General features: G+C 38.1%; 3 protein-coding genes across 3 annotated transcripts; all 3 read left to right on the top strand.

Annotated features, from left to right (window-relative positions):
- The first annotated feature begins 90 nt into the window (after positions 1–90).
- LOC130986520 (uncharacterized) lies at positions 91–8,097 on the top strand. The gene is made up of 9 exons (XM_057909950.1): positions 91–535; positions 1,507–1,857; positions 1,942–2,157; positions 4,918–5,567; positions 6,364–6,466; positions 6,554–6,607; positions 6,691–6,797; positions 7,016–7,227; positions 7,323–8,097. Exons 1-9 carry the CDS (start codon positions 302–304, stop codon positions 7,940–7,942), a joined length of 2,547 nt encoding a protein of 848 aa, XP_057765933.1. The 5' UTR covers positions 91–301; the 3' UTR covers positions 7,943–8,097.
- A 15-nt stretch (positions 8,098–8,112) lies between these two features.
- LOC130986523 (probable NAD(P)H dehydrogenase subunit CRR3, chloroplastic) lies at positions 8,113–8,953 on the top strand. The gene is made up of 3 exons (XM_057909953.1): positions 8,113–8,363; positions 8,443–8,585; positions 8,710–8,953. Exons 1-3 carry the CDS (start codon positions 8,119–8,121, stop codon positions 8,832–8,834), a joined length of 513 nt encoding a protein of 170 aa, XP_057765936.1. The 5' UTR covers positions 8,113–8,118; the 3' UTR covers positions 8,835–8,953.
- Positions 8,954–19,485: 10,532 nt separating this feature from the next.
- Positions 19,486–21,004, top strand: LOC131025600 (uncharacterized). The gene is made up of 2 exons (XM_057955399.1): positions 19,486–19,838; positions 20,374–21,004. The coding sequence occupies exons 1-2, from the start codon at positions 19,486–19,488 to the stop codon at positions 21,002–21,004; spliced, it is 984 nt and encodes a 327-aa protein (XP_057811382.1).
- Positions 21,005–26,934: the final 5,930 nt, after the last annotated feature.

Genomic DNA, 26,934 nt, shown 5'->3' on the forward strand with positions numbered 1-26,934 from the left:
AATTATGTTTTGTAAGAGTGAAAAATGAACTAATCCCAAATGTAACCTTACTCTCTAATATGAATATCAGGTACCAGACTACAAAATTCTAGAAACCTTTTTTTTTTCGGTGACGCGACTAGAAAGTAGAAACAGACCTCTCATTAGTCTTTACTACCTTGAACCTAGAAAATCTTCTGCTGCGAAAACCCATTATCAAGACTCACCAGACTACTTAAACCCTGAATTCCTACTGTTGCTCGTCATTCAATTTGCTATAAAAATATCTGGTAATTAGCGTGAAACCACTGCGAGTAGCGATATGTGCTCGATAATCCCAACCCATTTGAAATTCAAGCCCCCAAATCCTATAAATCACTCACCTGAGGCAGTTTGCTCGGTTTTTACCCATAACTCAAGACCCCCAAAGTATTGTTTCCGTTTTCAAGGAAGACATCCCATGCTATGCTGCTCTAAATTTTCTGTGTTAACAAGGGCTTGCAGCGATGATGGCCAACGTGAAATTTTTTCTGCCAAAAAGCTATCTTCAGCTTCTGTAATCACCATATTCGTTGATAACTTTTTTGCTTTTATCTGCTTGCGTAATTCTCATATTATATATGTATTTGAATGTGAATGATATTTGGCATACCCCTATCAGCATGCTATTTTGATAATGCATTGTGATGAACAATTTCATATTTTGGATTATGAATTCTGCCTCTTTTGAGGGATAATGGTATCGGGATCCTCTTGTTAATCATTCAACAGTAGTTCCTGCTGCCTTGACTGTTTCTGTGACATACTCCAACTGCTTGATAATGTTCTCGCGTGGGAGCAGTGATTTTGATGTGGCATGCATCGCTAAGTATCTCAAGCATTAACATTTATCGGGCCAATCTTGATATTGATTCTCTATTTCAGTCTACTAACCACATAATTGAAAAGTTTATGGTACCCAGATTAATGCTATTATGAACTCTGTCAGAAGTAGTACTGGATATATAGGTACGTGAGTGGGAAGTACTGTACTATTGATGAACTTCTGATTTCTGTGTGATTTCTGTGAGGAACAAAACATTTGAGTCTGCTATATGGTGCTCTGTATTTTTCTGTTTGACTAAATTCATTCATCCGTTTCTTCAATAGGATTTGAATTTTTGAGGACTCTAGTAGTTCTTATAAGTCGAGACATTTTGTTACGCACGTATTTAGGTATTTCTAAGGGTTAATCATTGACATAATAACCTTATATGGAGCAATTCATACTTGTAGGGAAAATATGGGCTTATAATACTTCTATTTAATTTTTCAACTGCACTTTGTGGGTGCTATTTCCTAGTTGATGCAGATTCGTTTTTCTGCTCCGGGGGAGAACGATAAAGAATATTTCTCGGCTAACAACATTTAATTATATTGTTTTTGACATCTTGGTGCTTGCTTTTCTAGTTAATTTTTGTGCAACATTTTGCTGATTTTCTTTTTGGCTATTTTGGAACATTAAAATAATTCTCCTTTTAATTTCAGGATGTTGAGACATTCAGTAACAGCTCATCTATTTCCAATGATGGTTATATTGCGTTGTTTATTCGCATGCTTGGGTTAGACAATGATCCTTTGGATAGAGAGCAGGCTGTTGTCGCTCTCTGGAAATATTCACTTGGTGGAAAACATTGTGTTGATAACATCATGAAATATCATGGAACTGTCAATCTTGTTGTAAACCTGCTAAAGTCAGACTCAGATTCTGCATGTGAATCGGCTGCTGGTCTTCTGAGGGTTATATCATCACTCAATCTATACAGAGACATAGTAGCTGAGAGTGGTGCAATAGAAGAGATGACTGTCGTGTTGACACGTTCATCCTTGTCTTCTAATGTACTTGAGAACTCTTATGTTTTTATTTTGATGTTCTCTTTCTTTGAGTTATAGTATTTGTAAAGCTTGAGCAAATATCTGCAGGTGAAGGAGCAGACAATGTGTACTCTGTGGAACTTGTCTGTAGATGAGAAGCTCAGTGCTCGAATGACTAGCTCTGAGATCCTTCCTCTACTTATCAGGTACTTGGAGGATGAAGATATTAAAGTCAAGGAGGCTGCTGGTGGAATTTTGGCTAATTTAACCTTGACACAATCAAATCATAAAATAATGGTTGAAGCTGGAGTTATTCCGAAATTGGTGAGACTCACTTCTTTGCTCCTCTTTATCATTGTGATTAATGGATCTTCCTGATAATGCATGATTCACCATTACAGTGGTTGAAATATATCACTGCTTTGATATACATAACATTTTATCTGTTCAAATGTAATGTAAGACATAGTTTGGGACAATTTTCTGTGTGTTATTCATCTACTAATCATCATGTGTATCAGTTTATATATATAAGAGTCCTATCTATATTAGGAAAGCCCTACACAACAATACTACCATATAGGGATGTCAATCCGAGAGGGTTAGGGTTAAAATTTTTCAACCCGATAAAAATTACAACACGACTAGCCCGTAACCGAATAGCCCAGCACCCGATAGGGTCGGTCTGACTAACCCGATGGGCTAGCCCAAAATCCGAATACTTAACATAAAATAAATATTTAGATATAAAAATTAAAAAATGATAAAATATTATAAAGTCTCATTAAAAATTAAAATATTTTTAATACAATACTTAGCATAAAATATTTAGATATAAAAATTAAAAAATGATACTTATTTTATATATATATATATATATATGTATATATATTTTTTAAAAAATAAAACACCCAAGGGTGAGGGGTTAGGTAAACCCCCAATCCGTAAATAAATCAAATCAACTAGTATCTCATACATGACGCTGCCCAAAATGTTGCATCTTTATATCTTTATTATGTAAGTCGATGTTGAAATTTTACTTATTTATGCGTGTATTTATTTGTTACACCTATAATATTGTTAAGAGAAATATATTAGTTAATTTAAAAAAAAATAAAATTTTTAGCTCGACTAACCCGATGTGCTAGCCCGAGATCCGAACATTTAGGGTTAGGGTTGAAAGTTTCTAATCCAATTTTTTTTAACCTGATTAACCAACACCCGAATAACCCATAACCCGATAGGGCTAGCCCGAAACCCGATGGGTTGGCCTGATTGACATCCTTGCTACCATATATACAATTATACTTTTAACATTCCCCCACAAGCTGGAGCATAGATATTATAGATATTAATCATGCCTAGCTTGTTACAAGGATAATCAACTCCATTAAGAGCCTTCGTGAAGATATCTCCCAACTGATCTTGATCTTCAGTTCTCATATATTCAGTATAAATCATTTCTTGTTAAATCTTCTCACGAACAAAGTGACAATCAATCTCAATATGCTTGGTTTGCTCATGAAAAACTGGATTGGATGCAATGTGAACTGCAACCTGATTATCACACCACAACATAGTTGGTATTGAAACTTTCAAACCTACTTCATTCAGAAACTGATGTACCCACATAATCTCACATGCAGATTGAGCCATAGCTCTATACTCCGACTCTGCACTTGAGCGTGAGACCACATTCTGTTTCTTACTTTTCCACGAAATCAAACTCCCTCCAAAGAACACATAATATCCTGTAGTAGACCTCTGATCTTCTTTTGACCCCACACAATCAGCATCTGACAAACACTCAAATCTTATCGCGACCTCGGTCACGTTACACATTTCCATGTCCAGGTGCTCCTTTCAGATAGCACAAAATCTGGTCCACCACCTTCCAATGATCAACCATTTGTCTGGCCTATAAAATGCCTGACACACATCATAGATTCGAGAAATTTTTCCTTTTCCCAAATACAAAAATTCAAGATATTTCATGAGTGCTTTGACCGTCCTGCAGTTAGTAATCATCCTAACTACCTCACTAATGATAGAGTTGTAAGAACAATCGAGCATCCTCTCGAAGCCAAGTAAGTTTAGATGTGTCAGAAGATGGTAGATCATCAGTCGTATGATTATCCCTATACACACTCACCAGATAAAGTTCAATTGTCTAATGCCAATTGTGTTTTGTGATTCTGGTCATCACAGGCACAATATCAATCGTTTTCTTCTCGGTATTAGACGTAATGAATCACAATGAACCAAAATCTCAAACGGAAACTGGAATTCCAAACAAAAGTCATACCTGTACCGAAACGGAATCTAACAGCAACCTGGTGTTGACCCAAATAGGTATGCGGATCAATATGATATGTCAAGACGAGTCGAACGGAACTGACCGGAGAGAAATCTGGTGAGACACGCTCTGCTGGCGCGTGTGGCTCACACGCGCGGCTTGCAGCCGCTGAACTTCAGGCATGAGGTCGCTTGTCGATGGCCTCCTCCCTGTGCTGGCGGTTTCGACTGGTGAAGCCTAGAACCGAGGTGCCGAGGTGGGTGACAGCACCTTGTTGAAACCCTAATTTTCAAACTAATTTTTTTTTTGGAAAAAATCCTAATTCCCAAACCCTAGATCGTTTGCTCTGATATCATGTTCAAATGTAATGTAAGACATAGTTTGCGACAATTTTCTGTGTGTTATTCATCTACTAATCATCACGTATATATACATAACAGTCCTATCTATATTAGGAAAGCCCTATACAATACTACCATATATACAGTTATATTTCTAACATTATCCAAGTATCTGAAGAGCTATTCATACTTAATTTTTTTTCCAAAGCCTTAATAAGCTACTTATTTTGTTTGAAATTTAGCTCACACCCATGTTACTCTGGTTCAGGTTAAGTTTATTTTATTATAAAAAGTTGTTCCCACTTCTTCTATGATTATTGTTTTTAATTAATTTTTAGTTACTTTCACATCATTAAAACTCAAGATACGTATCTAGAAAGATTTATTAACTGCAATGTTTGATTAGCCTTCTTTTCCTAGTATTCTTAACATGTGAGCCCGATGCAGGCAAAGCTGTTGACAGCTGATGAGGAAGAATCTAAAGTCGTTCGGAAAGTGGCAAGAAATGCATTACTGGAACTTGCTAAAGATGAGTATTATAAGATACTTGTCATGGAGGAAGGTCTAGTTGTGATGCCCTTGGTAGGTGCAGCAGCATACAAGTCTTTTAGGCCAGCTTTGTATTCATGGCCTTCTTTACCTGATGGTACAAGGATTGAACAGAGCTCCAAAAGTCCTTCTAGATATGGTGCGTCAGAACTGCTACTAGGATTAAGTATTGAAAAGAAGAATGTCGACTTAGAGGAGGCAAAGATGAAAGCAGTTATCGGACGAACACAGCAACAGTTTCTTGCTCGTATAGGAGCAATTGAAAATGAGGATGATGGTAAATCTAATGGTGAATCTCCGTCCAGTCAAAGAGTCACACTTTTGCCATGGGTGGATGCTGTTGCACGCTTGGTTTTAATTCTTGGACTTGAAGATGAGTCGGCTATTTCCAGAGCTGCACAGTCAATTGCTGATGCATCCATCAATGAGCATATGCGTGTCTCATTTAGAGAAGCTGGTGCAATCAAGCATCTTGTTCAGCTAATTAACCATCCTCGTGACAATGTCAGATTGGCTGTAATCCGAGCTTTGGACAGGCTGTCGATCAGGTACTATATTACTGATTTGCATGAGATACAAGAAGTATCAGAAAATAACTTTTTCTTATAAAGTATATGGAAGGGGGGCTTAAAGTAATGTACAAAGGAATGATCTTGGGCATACACAAGTGTAGTAAATAGTAATGAGGCCTTCAGGGGGAACCCCCCAAAAAATCATGCTTGGTCAGGACAAATGGACTATTTATAATTACCAATATTGAGATTCACAGCTCGGTATGCAAATCCATGACCTTCCCATTTTTTATTTTTATATTTCTGTTTCATTCTAACTTATGCATAACTGTTATTTTCTAGTAGACTTTATAGTGTGGAGTAGGTGGCCTGGAAGAAGTCTAAGTGGTATAGGAGGGAGCAGCGTTGTCTTTTCTTTTCTTTTCTTTTTTTGAGTGTGGAGTTTATGTAGTTATGATGCAATGCATAACATGTAGGTGCACCTGTGTAAACATTTTGTGCACGAGTGAAACCAGTCTTGATATGTTTCCTGGTTTCTGTTCTTGCATTTCATACCGTCATGTGCTGATGCTAAAAAACGTTTTTATCATTAGGCACTAATTTGCTGAAATCTTCTACGGTTTCATGCATTATTGTGTTAGTGCTGTGTTTTGTTCTCACTTATGGTCCTAGTGTCTTCTCCTGGTGCGCTAAATTTCGGTTGAATCTGTTTCTTAACTTGATATTGAGTTTGTGATGTAGTGAGGTGTTGGAAACCAACTTATTGAATGAATCCTTCATAATCTTTTTGATCCTTCACTATACTAAATCTTGCATTTGCATCACAATTCAGCAATTATGTGTGCCGGAGTATCGAAGCAGAAGGTGTTTTGCATCCTCTCATTAATTTGCTAAAGCAGTCTAAATCAGATATCTCCCACAGCTCGACTTCAACGGTAGTGCTTGAGTATATTCTCTCTTGAGTATATGACTTGAGCATTTTGCATGTGGGTTAGTGAAGTAAAAAGTGTTTTGAACTGCAGATTCTGAACATTCTCACTCGGATTCTAGACCCTAACAAAGAGTTGAAATCAAAGGTCTGGTCTGGGTATAATAAATATTTTGTTATTTCAACTGTGTTTTTTTATGCAACAGTTTCTCTGAAAAAATTATATTTCAGTTATATGATGGACCAGTAAATGGGTCGAATAAGGGATGGCATTCGACTAAAACTCCAGCATCGATTAACACTCAAGATATGATCTCAGCAGAACAAGTGACTTCCAGGTTTTTGCAAGCATCTCTGAACCTTTCCTAGAAAAAATGTCTCTTTTCTTTCTCTTGTGCTCATGGCAGTTGGTTTCTTACAATCATGCTACTGTTCTAATTTATAATCTAATGTCATTAGACTCTTGTTGAAGTTATTGCAGCTATGTCTTTTTGCTTGCATAATCAATTTAAAAACACCTGTAATAACAAAAGTCCTATGAATGTTACTTTGACAGCACACAGAGCATTGGTGTGGGAGAGCTTGTTGATTCTGCCTTGCTGTCTTGCCTGGTGGACATCTTGAAGACACCAATCCCTGATCTGCAGAGAAAAGCTGCTTCCATCCTGGAGTATTTAGTGGTGATCGAGCCTCCTAGTATGGAAAAGCTACCCTTGCCTGATATTGTATCTGGCCTAGAAGCAGTTTTCCGGCAGAAATCTTTAATAGGTATTAGGAAGTACAACTGCATGACTTGACCTTGCTAAACATCTTGTTTCTGGTAATGCTGGCAAAGTAGCGAAATAACAAACTTGATTTGACAGAGGAGGAGAATGATAGAGAGGTGCACATCTTGGAACTGGAAGAAGCTGGTCTAGCAGTATCTGCAGCATCACGGCTGCTTACAAGATTGCTCGATTATCAAGAGTTTTGCCAATCTCTGGATTCGGATAAGTTCACGAAGTTGCTGCGATCAATCCTTGTATCGAGCATCCCCCTGCGAAACAAAGAATGGGTTGCTGCTTGCCTCGTCAAACTCAGCACTATATATTTGGATCCTGTTGATGTAGAAGTGACTGTGTACGAAAGGATTCCAAGGTTGATAGAAGAGATGAAAAGCTCAGAGTCCCCTCAAGTACAGGAAAGTGCGGTGTTGGAGCTGAACAGAATAATATCTCAAGGGATAGTGGATTTCAGCAGAGCTGTTGGTTGTGGCGGAGGAATATTTGCGGTGGTGAAGTTGATGGAGACGGGCAGCGAGCAGGCAGTGGAAGCCAGCTTAGCCATACTGTACAACTTGAGCATGGACGTGGAGAACCACGCCGCAATTATAGCTGCTGGAGCAGTTCCGATCTTGAGAAAACTGGTGCTTTCGGACAGACCGCAATGGATGCGTGCTCTTCGTCTGCTTAGAATTCTGCCCACATCATACGACTATGACTAGCTATTCTTTACTTTTACACACCACTTACTATTTTTATGATTTTCACTTTCCTCACTAGTTCTAGTTGGAATAATGCATGTGAGATATTTGGACCTAAGTGGGGTCCATATACATTCTAGTGATTCTTTATCAAATAATCCAAAATTTTATCTCAACTTCTTCACTCTGCTCGCTCTATGGCTATCCTCCTCAGCTCTGGTTCCATCACCAAGCTTGAGGTTGTGGCTTCTTCCTCTTCATCATCATCATCTTCTTCTTCTTCTCAATCACAGCAGCAACAGCAACAGCCATCGCGCATTATTAAGATGAGGCCTAATAAACTCGCAAACAAAAAGCAGCAGCAGCAGCAGCAACAGCCGTCTATTTTGGAAATTGAACGGGCCATTGGTGCCGGCATTTTTCGGGAGAGAGACGTGAACAGGCAAGCACCACTTAATTTAATTTTAATTTTAATTTAATTTTGGAAGCAGAAGAAGATGATGGTTTGAGTTTTTTGGCAGTGGAGCAGATGGAGAGAAGACAAGTCTGTTTGATAATATACTGAGAAATTCAGTTGGGAAGAATGAAGGGTCTGTGGAGAAGAGGCTGAGGGAGACTGGGGAGTGGCTTCTTCATCAAACTGAGACAACATCTCGCTCTGCTGGTATCTCTCTCTTCCATGTATTCTCCCAATTGATGATATATAGACGTATGTACATAGATTTTATTTGTTTTTGGATTGCAAAAGATTACAAGAGTAGTTAATTATTTTAGTTTGTGATTTGCAGGGAAGCAAATCTTGACGACCATATTTGTTTGGATGATACCTCTGTGGATAAGTGCATTTCTTGTGGCTACTGGCCTCCTTTCCCTGCCCTTTGACGCCCCATTTCTCGACGATCTCATTTCATGAACACAACTTTGTAATTTCATGCTTTTCCATCAACCTCACTTATTATTAAACTTCGTGCATAATTTTAGGGAGTACTTACCTCACATTATTGATAAGATACATGATTCAGTGTTTTATCTCAAGATTATGATTTTTCCAATCTCATTATTTCAATGAGATATAAATCAAGTAAAATTAACTCAAATGATTAAAATAATCTAAGGGTCTTGAGATATTACAAAGTTTTAATCCATATAAATAAAATATGTCAAAAAAAACTTAAATATTTTATAAAATTGATTTATTTAAAAAATTTGGTTCAAATTTAAAAAGGTTTTAGTTAGTTTTATTGTTTTCTCCGATTATAGTTTTTTCCTTATGATTTTTTGATATATTTTTAATTAGGGTTATTAGCGCCTAAATACACCAACTTTGGGGTTAGTTTGGTTTTGCACATGAACTTTAAAAGGTGTAAAAAAATACATGAACTTTAATGTTGTAGCAATTTTATCACAAATTCAAATATTAGATATTTGAACTCCATAAAAATCTTACGATTTACGAGTTTAGAGATGTCTTATACGATATCTTTTACAAATGTCTTATACGATGTCATAAATTCATTTTTTTCTCAAATTAAAGATGACGTGGCAAGTCGAAATATCGACGTGTATTCAACGGATGTTTTAAAAAAAAATACATCATATAGGACATCTGTAAAAGATATCGTATAAGACATCTCTAAATCCGTAAATCGTAAGATTTTTATAGAGTTTGAATATCTAATATTTGAATTTGTGATAAAATTGCAACAACATTAAAGTTCATGTATTTTTTTACACCTTTCAAAGTTCATGTGCAAAACCAAATTACCCCCAAAGTTGGTGTATTTAAGAGCCAATAACCCTTTTAATTACTAGCTGAGATTACGTGCGTTGCACGTATAACCTCTTATTTAGCACAATCTGTTTATTCTAAATAATATTATTGTTGTCCATCAAAAATATACAATAATTACTTAATTTGACGTCCATAAAAAGTATACTACTTTCTTTTTTTGAATATAATTTCACTTTCTTTTGTTAGCTACAACCACTCAATTTTATATGATCTCGCACTCAATTCAACCACAACCACTCATCTCCCTCCAATCTACTGCATATATACCGTTGGATAGCTCTAGTGAATCCAAGTAAAATATATCTTCCATATTATATTTATCAAGAACAACCATAACTTGTATATCTTCATTTAGATGTGTTGCGCAAAGTATATATGTAAAGGCAAAAGTTGACAATGAAGAAACGAAAAACAATCAGTTCTCATAAATAATCGTGTTCCTCTCCAATTTTCTTTTGCAGATTTCTGGTTACTAATTTGGGGCCATACATCTAGCGTATTTTTATCTCTTTAGATTTTTAGTTATTGAAATTTTAATTTTGGGGCTATAAGGATAAAATAGTACATTGATCAATATTGTTTTATTTTTTTAAAATTAAATGCTACAGTGAGTAAAACAGGGGCTATGTATAAAATCACCCTTTTTTTTAAATTCTCTTGTAGATTGTTATTCATTATTTTTGACTCAAATGCAGTATAGACATAATCAATAATATAGTAAAACCACCGGTAAAATTAGCCTTGAATCCCCAAAATTTGACTTCGTTTCCAAGAATACTCAAATGGTGCGTTACTCGTGAAATTACTCAAATGATCACGGATGTGTCCCTGTAAGTTCATTCGCTATTATCTATATATAATTTTATTTTGTTTAACGACTCTTATAGTTTGTTGTAGATATTGTAAAATTTTCTAATAGTCGTTCATTGTATTTGTTAGGTCCGAATTTCGTTATCTACTACCGAAGTTAATAAATTGGGACAACTTGGAATCAACTCATCTTCACGTGTTGCCTCCCCTGCTCTAGTGGTTGAAGCAACCCCTGTGTTGGACGGAAAACTCGTTTTTGATAGTGGCTAGGGATGGCAATGGATCCTGGACCCGGTCCAGATCCGCAGATCCAGATCCTTTTTACAGGATCTGGACCTTGTAAAAAATGGATCCAATGGATCTGGACCGGATCTGAATTACTCTTAAGATTTGCGGATCTGGATCTGGAGTAAAAGTTTTGAGACCCAGATCCGGTCCAGATCCGGCCCACGGATCCGGTTATATATAAAAAATATATATTTTATTTTATTTTTATCAAACTCTACCTTAAAGATCTATTACTAATCTAAACATCTATTTTCATAAATAATGTATATAATTCTATTAAAAATAATATTTTATTTTATCTTAATTTAAATTTTAGTTGTTGTTGTTATTATTATTATTATTATTATTATTATTATTATTATTATTATTATTATTATTATTATTATTATTATTATTATTATTATTATTATTATTATTATTATTATTATTATTATTATTATTATTATTATTATTATTATTATTATATCTTTTATTATATTGACAATATTGTTTTTTTTTCAATGTAAAAATGGAAGACACATTGTTCCACTGTTACTGAATATTGTGATGAAGATAGAGATAAAATTGATTGTAATGATATGATAATTAATTTTTCATGCCTTTTTATATATACAATTAAAATAAGTGTGTATCTACTAATATATTATTTAATACTTGAATATCATATTCTTACTTATTATGAAATTTTATACTAATATTTTTATATAGGTTATGATTTAATATTTATTTTTAAATAATTGTTGATACTCTAGATAAAATTCGATTTTTTTTAGTTAATTCAAAATTTATAAATGTTTTAAAAGAGTAAAAAGTATGGATCTGGATCTGGACCCGAGACCCTGTGGATCTAATGGATCTGGGTCTGGATCTTATTTTTTTGGATCCAATGGATCTGGACCTAAGTAAGAAAATTCGGATTTGGATCTGGACCAAGCAGGATCCGGTCCAGATCCGGCCCATTGCCATCCCTAATAGTGACGAACAACAAACTACCCATGGGAAGAAGCAAGTTCGTAAGAGAAAGAGGTCACAAGTTGGGTGTTCACCATTGGGTAATACTTCTGGTAAGTGCAATGATTTAGAAGATTGTTCTATAATTGAACCGAAGGAGTTCGCGAATACGATTCGTAAGTCGAAGGTGAAAAATAATCGTAAAGCACCATTTCATATTCGTCATGGCACGCCAGGAAGTGTGAGCAAATCCAATTTCAACCCGTATGTAGTAACTTCGAAGAGTGAGACAGTTGGTATGAATGAAAAGTATAATGTGATTTTTTTTTTGTGTTTAAATTTAATCCATTTTAATTTGTAATCATATGTTGAATTATTATTGATACTTTACGTATGAGCTTACTATGTTGGTCACGAGTTTGAAGGGTGAAGTAAAGTGTTTGCAAGAATTCATTCACAACAAGTTTCAAGCATTTGAAGAATTCGTATCAAAATTTGATGGTGTTGAAGGTGATTTGGTCTCGGGTCATCCTGTTTCAGACAACCCCGCTATGGACAATGTGGCAAAGCGAATATACGATCCGAATGAGACGGATATGTTGTATTCAGAGTTGAAGCCTTTCATGCATGGAATCTTGATCCCATAAATTGTAGAAGGTGTTTTATTGTTTATAAATTTGTGTTTCACAAGTTTTGACTACTATTGTAAATGTATTGTCTTACTTTTCATTTCAATTTTGACAGTGAGAATCTATTCATGTTGCCAACGGAGATTTACTAATTTGCCGACCTTGAGTGGTTCAATGTATTGTGGAGGCCCGACAGTTGGCTAGAAAGCACGGTTTGTTTAAATAAAATTTCGTTAATTTTATGATAGTTTTTGGGAGAGTTCGAAGGTTTTTTGGGACAGTAACTTAAGTTGATTTGGAAATTAGGACAAAAACTTTTAGACTTGTAAAAATTGGACACTAATTTTTTTTAGAGTAAAATAGGACACTAATTAATAAGTGTTGCACCCGCAGGACATTTCTCGGTCAATTATCGGCCGAGAAATGTCCTATTTTTACAACGCTTATTAATTAGTGTCCTATTTTACTCTAAAAAAAATTAGTGTCCTATTTTTACAAGTATGAAAGTTTTCGTCCTAATTTCCAAATCAACATAAGTTATTATCCTAAAAAAATCCTCTGACTCGTTTTTGGGAAAAAATTGGCTACATCCAACATTTTTATTAACTAACTTCGTACTGCAGCACATAGACGCGCTTATGAATTTGCTTGTCATACATTACGATAAGCATTTTAATAAGACATTTTCCCGCACATGGACTTGCATGGAGATATGTTGTTGGGTAATGCCTTTTCTCGTTGTTGAATTCATGAACTTCTATAATTCTGCAAAATATCTAATCGTCTCTTACTTTTTATTTTGATCCTGTAATTTAGCAAGCACTTACTCAGAGAAATATATACGACATTATACGTGTTCTCATGCCTTACGTTCGCGGCGAACGGCCGTTATGCGGTGGTTTGCGGTGGTCTGATGCCAATCACGTTTTTGATGTCGCCAACATTAACAACTCGCATTGGGTGTTCTTTGATGCATCTTTGGAAGAACAAGTTATCACTGTATACAATTCCATTAAGCAGGCGTGGGATATTGTTGTCCGGCACTTCTTTCATATACAAAGACATTTACCCATTTTATGCAGATTGGGTGGTTCTTGGAAAGCCTCAACTTTTCCTCGAAAACCCATTAAAGACTGCTGGAACGTAGTTGAATATCCACAGGCACCGAGACAACAAAATTATGATGATTGTGGTGTCATGGCAATTAAGTATATGGAGTGTTGTGCTTACAATGTCTCCGTTTTGAAAATTCTTACTTCGTCCTGTGAGACATCCCGGTAGTGTTATTGTGCAAAGCTCTTTGACCTGTCAAATGAGCTGAAGTTGAAGTCCTCCCAAAATGTGTAATCTTTCAATTTATCTATGGTGGAGTTACTGGTGTATATATTTTGGATTCTAGTCGACAGGCCTGGAGGACCGAAAATACCCTTTAATCTACGATGTAGTTTATGCTTTGGCTATGAATATCATTGTGGGATGCATTTTGTGCACTATCGCATTTTGTAATTTAGATAGTGTATAATACAAAAAATAACTCTGCTATTTTAATATGTGTATGTAGTAGCACTTGGCTATAAATTTTTGTGACAAGATTGAATCAGCAAAACGGCCGACATTGGTTGATGTTATAGTAGCTAGTGCCTTAGATATAATGAGTTCATTTTAAGACTATTATATTTTGTATTAATTTGAATCGTTTTTTATTACGGATGAATCTACACATACATACTACTCCCTCCGTCGCACAAATCTTGACACGTATTTATTTTTGGGCCATCCCACGAATCTTGGCACGTTTCTAAATATAGTAACAATTATTATCTTCTCTCTCTTGCTTTATCACTTTATTACCTTATCTCTTCTACTTTATCACCTTCTCTCTCCTTTCTTGTAAATAAATGATGTTAATTAGATACACAATCCAAATATTACTAATTTAATAAGATTATTAATAAAATTCCCACTAATCAAGAATCCTAAGAATGTTATTAAGATTCTAAACAATCAAGCAATAATCATAAGAATCTTAAGAATAAATTTAAGAAAACTAATTGTTTGTAATGATTGACACTCATTACAAGTGAGAATATTAAGATTCTTGATAAAATTCCCACTAATCAAGTGAGAATCCTAAGATTCTTGACAAGATTCCCACTAATCAAGCAAGAATCCTAAGTACTTAATTAGATTCCAAACAATCAAGTGAAATTCCTAAGAATGTTATTAAGAATCTGACTAATTCAAGCAACAATCCTAAGAATGTTAATAAGATTCCAAACAAATCAAGTGAGAATCCCAAGAATGTTAACAAGATTCCCATTAATCAAGTGAGAATCCTAAGATTCTTACTAAGAATCTCACTAATCAAGCAAAAATCCTAAAACTTCACAATTTTTTTTAATAATGCTAAACACACATAATATGTGTGCACATAATTGGATTTTTTGTCAATTTATATATATTCATTAATTAAGGAATTAATTTTATTTTAATTGAATTTAGAATTTACCTAACTACCCACGATAATTATTAAGGAAATGATTTCTCATAATATTTCCTTAATAATTCAAAATCTTGTTGCCTTCTTCAATTAGACGAACTTAAACTTAAGAACTAATATTCTCACGTTTTTCTCTACAAGATTTCATTTGTTTATAAACAAGATCCAAAAACATATAATATACAAGGGTCATAATCGAAATCTCGATTGCATCACATGAATTCTTCACTTTCAAACGTTTAACAAGGAGAAATCTCAATCAAATCGCAATAAAATACAATGCCCACAACCTGCTCGATGAAATTCCTAAGTGAAGTGCTTAAGAAAGAAAGAAAGCGTGGGCTTCACTGTTATTAGATGATCGGAGGAAGAGGCACGTTTCAGGAAGAGAGCCGCGGAGAATTTTGGGGTTGGGGAATTTTAGAGTGGTGGCGGTGGATTGTTTCTAGAGAGTGGGGGAGGGGATTGATTTTATAGCCGGGGGGATTGATTTACTTTGAGGCGGCGCTTAGTTTTATTTTTTTATTTTTGATTTCTTTTTATTAAATTCTTTTGTTTTTTAATTAGTTGATTTAATTTCATTATAATGAAATCGTGGTGATGCAGTAACAAATTAAATAAGATTAATTCAGTTTTATTATATAGATGATTTTCATATTTCATTTGTTTTTAGTTTAGCAATATAAATTTATACTCCCTCCGTCCCAATATTTAAGACACAATTCATTTGGGCACCGAGATTAAGGAGTAGTGGTTTAGGTGTTAAAGTGATATGGCCCGCCTCCATTAGTATTTTGATTAGATATTGTTTAATGAATTGTTTGACCTTTATTTTAACTTTTGACTTCAAATTTCAAACTTAAAAAATTTAAAATTCAAAAATTTCATTAAATTAATTTCTGCCACATTTTTTTTATTTCTATTTATTCCTTTTTTTTCTTTAAATTTTTGTTCATTTCCCAAAACTGCCGCTGCCTAATTCCCTCCAAATAGCCAAAAAAATGAACACATTAAACATGAAAAAAACTGGCGCCACTTTTCAATTAAAATTGCCACCAAAAGTTATGTTTACAACCCTATAAAAGGGGGTGTTTGCACATTCTTACTACACCAAAATTTGGGCAGCATTTCACCCCAAATTCTTCTAAAAAAAACTGCTTCCACCAAAAAAAAAAGAGAATGACAAGAAGGAAAGATCTCAGTGGGGCCGAACGACAAGCTATTGCTTTGTTTCTTCTTCAAAACTCATCAAATGGGAAGCTTCACTATGGGACGGCCAAGGCAGCCATGGAGAAATGGGGATGCTGTCGGAGTTCTATCACCCTTTTCACAGGCGGTAAGTAGATTTCGAGGAACTGTCGGACCACCGGAGTACAACCGCTCAACCATTCTGGGGTGTCATCATCGACAGCCGCCTCCTTCCTCTCTCTGAGGACGTCCTTCCCTTTCTCAGTGCATACGAAAGGGAGTAAATCGGACTCCTCTTTCTTCATCGCGAGAGAGCGTCGACAGCGACTGTAACAGCGAATCATAGGTCGTCGGATCGGCAACACGGGCGTATCATTCACCGTCAACCCCTCCTCCAAAGCACCACCGGAGGACTCCTTTGAGGGAGTCCGGAATCCGCCTTCTATCTCAGAAAAGTAACCAGGGGGCGGCGGCGGCAACGAAGTCAAAGAAAACCCCAAGGACCCGTCGAATTTCGACTGGAATTCTCCGTGAAGCTCAGCAATATAACCAGGGGGTGGCGGCGGCATTGAAGGCATAGATTCAAATGGATCGATGTCCTCCGAATCGGGGACGAATTCACGCTTGAATAAGAAGCCCAACCAAATTTTGGGCTCATCCACTTCAATTTTTAGAGATTCGGCGGCGGAAATTGAGCGGACTCACCTCGGAGGAGGGCGGCGCTCACGATCTGGGATCGAGGGTGGAGGGAGAAAGGGAGGGCGACATATCGGAGATCTAAGGTGAAGGGAGACGGCGTATCGGATTTTGAAGGTGGAGGGAGCCACCGATTCGATCGAAGGGAGCGACGCTCATGGATTCGGTGATCTAGGGTTTGGGGAGTAATGGCAGAGAAAGAGAGCGTGAAGTTTTGACTAGAAGAGAATTCGCACTTAAGCCCCAAAGAACTGGAAACTCTGGATGAAGAGAGACTAGAAGTCCAGCAAAAATTGGAATACTATCAAGCTCTTCCTTCAAGATCCTTCAACAAAGCAGTGCGAGCGCCCCATTTTCAAATTGGAGACATGGCCCTCGCTGCAAGGAGGCCAATTGTTATCACTCTCAAAGGAAAGTTCTTGAAGTGCTACTATCCTTGAAGGGTGGTAGAAGTTGAAGCATGTGCATATGTATATAGTTCAAAAAAAAAAAAAAAAAAAGCCAAAAAAAAAATATAGAAAAACAGAAAAGCCAAAAAGATGAGTCAGATGAAAAGCCACAAAACAATGAAGAAAAACAACAAAATGGAGCATATGAAGACAGCTCCTTGACGCACGAGCCTAAACTGCATGTTACTCCTGGCCCGCATGAGTATAAACTGTGCACGGCACCCAATCTCAAACACATGTTGATCCTATGAACTACGTTTTGACTTGATCCCTTTCAAAAGGGTACGTAGGCAGCTTAGATAATTTCTAGGTTCAGTCATGAATTATGTTTGACTCTTTTCAATTTATATCATCAAAGTTATGATTTAAGTTGATTATGTGAAGCCGAATATGTCTCAAATTGGGAAGAAAATCAAGCCATCAAAAGAAGCACAAGCATTTGGAGAAGATGTCAAAATATCCATCACAAACCAAATAAGAATCATCAAGAGAGAAATGATAGAAATTGCGGTTTGCACCAATACTAAGCAAATGGGTCTTGATCCTCCAAAGTTCTCTGAGCAGAGATCAAAAGTGACTCTGAAGTCTTCAAAATTCCGCAGCATTTCCTCATCAACATGTGCAACTTTATGTTTGTCAAAATCTCTTTTGAATTCTGGGATTGCACCTCGGACAATATGAAATGAGGCACTATCTGGCTTGAAGGACAACGTCATCTCTGTCTTCCACCTCTCTATCATAGCAAGCACTTCCTTGATCAAAGCAATTCGGACGATGGCTTCATTCTCCTTGGCTTAAGCATCAAGAAGAAAATACTCAATCTTCTCGAGCCGTTGTGCAGAATTCTCCCAACTTCGTGAGATGCCAAACATAACAACAACCTCACTCTAACCAGATTCAAACAATCCCAGGCCTGAGCGCACCCAAGACCTGTCAAAGAATTGAGTTATCTGGCATTGAGGTCGGCTATGCATCGACAAATTCACTTCTCTCCAAGCTAAAGTTGAATGCGCTCGTGGAGTTGAAACACATGTTCGCCAAACATAATAGAACACCATTGAGTCATCTAGCCTGCTCGAATGCGCGCAAAGAGAAAATGTAACCAGCAATCTTCAAAGGTTGGACTCACAATGGCCCAGACCCGAGCGCACCCGAAATCTGATTAAAAGCCAATTGAGCCACCTGAAGTGCAAAGTAAACATCACTCAAATAAGGTCTTAGATGGGCTGCTGCCATATTTTGATGAACTCTCTGAGGATGATCTTTAGTCAGGCTGATGGAAATGTCAAGACCGAAAGAAAAATAACAATAGATTCCAAACTTTGCAAATACTCAAAGCATCTCGTTTGGGGCAAAATCCGCCATCAAGTTGGTTGATAAGACTGCGCCAATCTTGAACATAACCCTCCAAAATCGCCATCACCAAGCTTTCACTGCTGCCAGCTGCAAAAAAAAAAAAAGAAAGAAAGAAAAATGAATACAAATTATTGAATAACAATAAATGGTTTGATAAAAAAAAAATCAATTCAAAACTTGGGCCCATACTTTGTTTCCAAAAGTTGGGCCCGATTTATTTGATTTATAGAAATGGGCTTGGTGTAATTTAAGATGGCCTCTCTACAAATTAAAGAAGCCCAGCAATGAAGCCCAAAGCCCCACCAAAAGAAGGCCCAACACAAATCCAACCAAGGGCTAAATTGCATACTCTCTCTTTTCCTCGGATGAGACCGCAGCCAACACTCCTAGGCGGCGCATCTCTTCTCATACTCTCTCTTCTCCGGCAACCGCCTGCCATCCGGCCTCGTTCCGGTCGCCTCTCCTCGCCATCTGAACTTTCGCGAGACAACTCAACAGACCCGCCACCGCTTCCGGAGACTGCCGCTGCGCACATAGCTCCGGCAAAATAGGGAAGCAACAAGGAGCTATGCCCGGCGCCGTCTCCTTCACGCCATCCACCTCACGCCACTGTCCACCCAAAATCTGCCCACTGCCGCCAGCCTCTTCCCGTTGCCGGCGCCACATTTTCTGCAGGTGATACTCTCTTTGTTTCGCTGACAGTACACACATACACGACGCTGCTCTGCTCCTTTTATCAAATTCGGCGTCTCGCCGCCGCGTTGCTCCGACAGCAGCCCTCCCTCCGGCATAGTCTGAAGACGCAAGAAGCAATCTCCTTCACGCCATCCAAAAAGGACGAGAGAGATGTGCATTTTGCATTTGGAAGTGTGGGAAGAAATGGGGTGAAGGATGCAGGGAAAGGGATGGCCTCATCCAAATTCTGTTTAAACATTGCTGGAGACACGCCTTCGTCTAATCGCCTCTTTGATGCCATTGCTAGCCACTGTGTGCCTGTGATAATCAGCGATGAGATTGAGCTTCCGTTTGAAGATGTGCTCGACTACACAGAGTTCAGCGTGTTTGTCCTTGCAGCGAAGGCCGTGAAGAAGGGCTACCTTCTGAATCTACTCAGAGGCATCAAACAAGAGGAGTGGACTAAAATGTGGGAGAGATTGAAGGAAATAGGTGGTCACTATGAATACCAGTATCCATCTCAACCAAATGATGTTGTCGACATGATATGGCAGACGATCTCACGCAAGAAAATGCCAATGCGGTTGAGTCATCACCGGAGAAATAGATACAGCAGATCGCGGTCTCACTGAGTTCTGAGGGGAAGGCGCGATATCCAGTGGCGTGCTCGTTTCTTGCAAGGCATCATCACCATTCAGAATCCTCCTCCCCCTTCTTAGAGCAAGATCTATGCTTCTCAGCCCCGAGACAGTCTCCAGCTCGACAGATAGAAGCGCGATGCCCAAGACTGCGATGACCATCACTCTGTAGATTAAGCAGCCCATTTCTTGCAGGGTGAGGCTGAGGGGGGATTTGTTGTTGTTTAAGAATAGAAGGTCTGTTTGAAACTCATGCGATGCCTCATTTATGTTATTATTATATGTGTTGTGAGATCTGTAGAGAGGCTAAAGCGATAAAGCAGAAAATGGGCCCAAAACATGAAGAGAAGTTGGATTCATTCACCCCAATCATAAGCATGAGATAGAAGCAAATATAAGGCTGTTTTAGAAGCTCTCCAAGATCTAACAAGCTGACCCACTCCATTCTTCCGCGCTCCAAGCCGGTTCTGGTTGCTGCAGCCCACTACGAGGAAGCAGGCGATTGCCGCAAGCCGCCGCTGCTTCTCTCAACGACCTAGCCGTGAAGCACCCCGACGGCTACATCGAGATCAAGGATCGATCGAAGGACATCATCATATCTGGAGGCGAAAACATCAGCAGCGTCGAAGTGGAGAATATTCTCTACCAGCACCCTGCGATATTCGAGGTCTCGGTTGTGGCCCGACCGGACGAGAGGTGGGGCGATTCGCCCTGCGCATTCGTGACGCCCAAGCCGGGCGTTGACGCATCCGGCCTGGCGGACGACATAATGAAGTTCAGTCGGGCAAAGATGCCGGCGTACTGGGTCCCGAAGTCCGTCGTCTTCGGGCCGTTGCCGAAGACGGCCACTGGGAAGATACAGAAGCACCTGTTGAGGAGGCAGGCCAAGCTGGCGGAGAAGCCTACTGCCCCGGAGAAGGACGTGCCCCCACAGCCCGAGCCCGAGCCGGAAAAGGTAGCGACGCCGACTGAAATAGAAGGGCTGTTAGTGGAAGACAAGCTACAGCTAACTCTATCAAAGATGGCGACAAGAAAGATGAAAGAAAGAGAGATGGATTTCTTTGAAGGAGATTGCTTCTACTGCTATTGCTACAAAGAAAGGAAAAAGTGAAGAGTGGTGTTGCTGTTCACAAGAGACTAGAGGCTTTATTTATATATAGGCAAGGGAAAGTTCTCACATAGCTAGCAGTGGTGCAAATGATAGCTGGCAATAGCTGAATATGGTACATTTGTGCGCATGAATTAAAAGTTGTTGCAAAGAAAAATGGTGGTACAAAAATGGTGGAGTTCCAGCTATGAAAAGCCCTCAAACAAGCTGTCAAACCTTGGGCAGACTACATTAAATGTTACGAGTACTACACTCGGGCTGGCATGCAGGAGATGGCTAAAAAAAAAAAAAAAGGGTGCTTTCATGAGGAAAAGAAAATGGAGCGAAAAGTAGCCAAAAGAAGAATTCAACCTTGCAGTAGCCAACAAGTTCTCAAAATAAAGCTGCTGGTGAAAATCATTGGCCATAAAAGTGGACGGCTGAGATTAAGAGACAAAAAGTGATCAAAACAAAATTAAATCGGAAGTTGCCATTTCGAAAATGGGTTTAAGGAAATTTATCTGGTTTGGGCTTAGAAATGTATTAGCCCATACATTTGGTTTAAACTGAAACATGGTCTCAAATATATATTGACCAAAAGTGTTGGTTGCTCACTTCAAAAAGTAATTAAGCAATTAATTATTTAATTGCTAAAATTGCAAAATTTGACAAAAATCAAAAATCAAATTCAAGAAAATGAAGAACTCCTAAATACGAGTATAAACTATTTACAAATTCAAATTCAAAATGAAGAACTCCTAAATACGAGTATAAACTATTTATAAATTCAAAGAAAATCAAGAACTCCTAAATACGAGTATAAACTATTTAAAATTTCAAAATCAAATGAAGAACTCCTAAATACGAGTATAAACTATTTATAAATTCAAAGAAAATCAAGAACTCCTAGATAAGAGTTTAAACTATCAAAGATAAATTTCGAGACTTGTCTATTACCAAAGGCATTTCGTCTATAAACAAGTCTCGATGGGGCAATTTGTAGACAATTAAATTGTCGTCGAATTAAATCGTGCCACGTGTAAATTCATGAATTAAATATTCAATTATATTTTCTATTTTATTAAATGGGATTTTATTCCTAAATTAAATAGATATATGATTAATATTTAATAAAATGAATTAATGGGCTTATTGGCCACTTAAGGCCCTAAGGCCCATGCATAAAGGCCCAAAGCCCATAAAGCCCACGAAGCCCATCTCTAAAATCTATAAATAGAGGTGTTGGGAGCTCATAAATGACAACGTGAAGGAGTGGAAGATCGAAGAGCACGAAGAATTCTCTCTAGTATCACAAGTAGAAGAGGCGGAGAATTGGAGAGTTCAAGTATTCTTCCAAGTATTCAAGTATCTTGAAGAATTCTATCTAACGTTCAAGTCTCCTTCAAATCTTCAATCGTTTGAGTATTCAAATCTTCAAGTATCCTTCGAATCTTCAAGTATTTGAGCATTCAAATCTTCAAGTATCCTTCGAATCTTCAAGTATTTGAGCATTCAAATCTTCAAGTATCCTTCAAAATCTTCAAGTATTCAAGTATCTTCAAGTGATCAAACCTTCAAATCTTCAAGTGATCAAGGCGTTCTTACAAATTCCAAGAACGATCTTCCTCAAATCAAATCAACCAAATCCCAAAGCTTCAAGGCGTTCTTACAAATTCCAAGAACGATCTTCCTCAAATCAAATCAACCAAGTCCCAAAGCTTCAAGGCGTTCTTACAAAATTCTAAGGACGTTCTTCTCAAATCAAATCAAGTTCAACGTTCAATCCAAAATCACGACTTAAGTTCCTTGGATTGGCGTCATCAAATCAAGTATTTCAATAACCTTCGAGCTTGTTCAAGAATCAAATGGAAGAGAAGAATCAGAGGATTAACTAGAGATTGCAACCCGCATAAATCTATCTTCAAATCTATCAAATTATCTTTGTAACGTATTTTGTATTTTATCAAATTGAAATACAAAAATTTGTGTTTACAAATTTTGGCACGCCCAGTGGGACATCTCTACCTCTCATCTCTACTCTTCACCAAAAATCTTGAACAATGTCCATTCAACCAAATGCAACTGCTCCAGCTTCATCTAAAGGTTCTTCGGAAAGCATCGGTGTGATCACGCGAAGCAAAGCAAAATTGATGCAAGAGGTGTCCAAGTCGACCTCCCGTCTTCCATCTATCCATGAAGAAGATGACAACTTTGAGAGAAGCTTCACATTCCCCACTGAAAATTATCAACTCCATGCAAGTGTCATGATGACAAACACTTCCACCATGGAGGAACAACTCTTGAACTTGACAAAGATGGTTGAATCTCTAACCAAGCACATCCAAGAGCAAGATGCCCAGATTGCAAAGCTTAAAGGAGAAAAAGGAGATTCAAGCCACGCCAACAACGATAGGGAAGGCGAAGAAAGCGAAGAAGATGGAGAGAATAACGATGAAGAAATCTCCAAAGACAAATCAAAGAGTGATGGAAAAAGGCCTTCAGGAAAAGACATTCTCTTCTCGTCTGGTGGCCTCATTCCCATTGACCAACTCAAAGAGTTCATCGAAGCAACAATGAAGAATAACTCCGATGGAAGCTCCAAGTCATCGTTAACTTACTCCAAGCCATATACTCGGCGAATTGACAGTATGAGGATGTCTCTTGGTTATCAGCCCCCCAAATTCCAACAATTTGATGGCCAAGGAAATCCGAGACAACATGTGGCTCATTTCATTGAAACATGCAACAACGCTGGTACTTATGGAGATCATTTGGTCAAACAGTTTGTTCGCTCATTGAAAGGTAATGCCTTTGATTGGTACACCGACTTAGAATCAAACTCAATTGATAGTTGGGAACAACTGGAGCATGAGTTCCTCAACCGCTTCTATAGCACTAGAAGAACTGTCAGCATGGTGGAGCTCACAAGTTCGCGTCAATTCAAAGAAGAGCAGTCATTGATTACATCAACCGATGGAGAAACCTTTGTCTCAACTGCAAGGACCGATTGTCTGAATCATCTACCATCGAAATGTGTATTCAAGGGATGCATTGGGGCTTGCAATACATCTTGCGAGGAATCCAGCCAAGAACATTCGAGGAACTAGCCACTAGAGCTCATGATATGGAGTTGAGCATGATGGCAAGCGGGATCGAAGGACCACCAATCCAGGAGTCTAGCAAATTCAAGCCAGAATTCAAGAAAGGAGGAAAACCATATGACAAAGCACCAAAGAAGGAATCTATGGCGATTAAGGCAACTTCGGTGAAATTTCTAAAGAAAGAAGCTAATCAAGAAAGCAACCAGAACACTTCACGAGACAATCAGAACTCTTCCCGAGACATGGGGCAAAGAAGATCTACCTTGAAAGAAATGCAACAAAAGCAATACCCTTTCTTAGACTCTGATGTTTCAGGAATTTTTGATGACCTGCTCAAAGAAAAGCTTATCGAGTTGCCAGAAATGAAGCGACCAAATGAAGCAGGGAGGACAGATGATCCAAGTTACTGCAAATACCATCGTCTGGTTGGGCACCCCATACATGATTGCTTCATCTTTAAAGACAGGGTCATGCGTTTAGCTCGAGAAGGGAAAATATCTCTTGAAGAAGACGCTACTGCTGTAAATATGGTCTCCACCGACTTGAATGACATAATAGAAGGTATTGGAGCTCTGTATGATACATCCAATCAAGTAGATGAAGAACCTGAGCTAAATTTGGATGAAGATGATGATGCATTGGCAATCACATTCTCCAATGAAGACTTGCAGCTTGGATCTGAACCTCATAACAAGCCATTGTTCGTGAGTTGTTATACACAGGAGCAGAAAGTCAATCGAATTCTCATCGATGGAGGCTCAGCGGTCAATATTTTGCCATTAAGGACTTTGAAGCAATTGGGAATCCAAGTAGATGAGCTGTTAAAAAGTCGATTGATGATCCAAGGTTTCAATCATGAAGGGCAAAGAGCTCTTGGAACTATAAGGTTGCGATTGCTGATGCAGGACATGGATTCGACGGCGTTGCTTCATGTTATCGATGCCAAGACGTCCTATAATATGCTTCTAGGTCGACCATGGCTTCATGAAAATGGTGTTGTTCCTTCTACATTGCACCAATGCTTCAAGTACTATCAAAATGGCGCCGTAAGAAAAGTGGTTGGTGATCAAAAGCCGTTTACGGAAGCAGAATCACATTTTGCTGATGCTAAGTTCTATTTGGAAAGAACCAAAGTCTCAATGGTGAAAGATGATACATCACATGACGAGTTGAGATCTTGCCAGGAGAAAAAGAAGGAAGAATCTTTTCTGAAGATGGAAGGATTCACCATGCCTTTAACGAAGATTGATGCCAAGAAGCCAATTCACCAACCATTTGAAGGGTTTGTCCGACCAAAGCAAAGTGGCATCACAGAGCATGAAGATCTCTCAAACAAAGAACTCTCAAAGCACTTTGGTCCGAAGGCATATAAACTCCTCGTGAATGCTGGATACAATCCTCAAGAAAGCTCTATGTCAAGGTCTCATTTGGAAAAGACTGATAACGCAGGACAAAACTCCAAAGCAGGTTTGGGATATACAGTGCAGAGTCCCGTTCGTATCGCCATCAAGATAGCCACTGCTAACTATGCTAGCACCAAGCAAATCCCGAAATCTTCAAGCAATCGGAGAACCCAAAGGGTTTCTGTTTTCAAAAGATTGGATGAAAGAAAAACTCAACGAATATCTGTCTTTAAAAGGCTTGGCAAAGGCAAGTCATGGAAAAAGGACGTGACAAAAAGGGCAAATGAATTGGACATAACAGAGAAGCTAAGGAGCTCGATTCCTTCTCATATGAAGAGGTGTACCACTTTGCTCATATCATGTGGAAAAGAATTGAAGGCCAAAATAAAGACAACCATCTTCACACGAGATGCCATAGATGAAGAAGATAGAGAAAGTGTGGCTTCCTCTTACTACACTACTAATAGTGCTAGTAATCCAGTTCCTCTTCCTCATACTACTCAAAGTCAAGTGCGCCGTGAAATTGCAAGTCTCGTTAGAAGTGGCGTTATCACAGCAGACGTCGCAGAAAATATAGCCTTCATACGCCAGAGAAATGAAAGCATAAAGACGTGTTTTGATTGCAAAGATCCTCGCCGAAAAGATGAAGACGATGTCACAGCAAACCATATCACCTCCTGCGAGAAAATGGTCGTTGGAGAAGAGAATTCGCACTTAAGCCCCAAAGAACTGGAAACTCTGGATGAAGAGAGACTAGAAGTCCAGCAAAAATTGGAATACTATCAAGCTCTTCCTTCAAGATCCTTCAACAAAGCAGTGCGAGCGCCCCCTTTTCAAATTGGAGACATGGCCCTCGCTGCAAGGAGGCCAATTGTTATCACTCTCAAAGGAAAGTTCTTGAAGTACTACTATCCTTGAAGGGTGGTAGAAGTTGAAGCATGTGCATATGTATATAGTTCAAAAAAAAAAAAAAAAAAAAAACCCAAAAAAAAAAAATATAGAAAAACAGAAAAGCCAAAAAGATGAGTCAGATGAAAAGCCACAAAACAATGAAGAAAAACAACAAAATGGAGCATATGAAGACAGCTCCTTGACGCACGAGCCTAAACTGCATGTTACTCCTGGCCCGCATGAGTATAAACTGTGCACGGCACCCAATCTCAAACACATGTTGATCCTATGAACTACGTTTTGACTTGATCCCTTTCAAAAGGGTACGTAGGCAGCTTAGATAATTTCTAGGTTCAGTCATGAATTATGTTTGACTCTTTTCAATTTATATCATCAAAGTTATGATTTAAGTTGATTATGTGAAGCCGAATATGTCTCAAATTGGGAAGAAAATCAAGCCATCAAAAGAAGCACAAGCATTTGGAGAAGATGTCAAAATATCCATCACAAACCAAATAAGAATCATCAAGAGAGAAATGATAGAAATTGCGGTTTGCAC

Source organism: Salvia miltiorrhiza, chromosome 5 (assembly GCF_028751815.1).
Source record: "Salvia miltiorrhiza cultivar Shanhuang (shh) chromosome 5, IMPLAD_Smil_shh, whole genome shotgun sequence".
Taxonomy (NCBI): Eukaryota; Viridiplantae; Streptophyta; class Magnoliopsida; order Lamiales; family Lamiaceae; genus Salvia; species Salvia miltiorrhiza.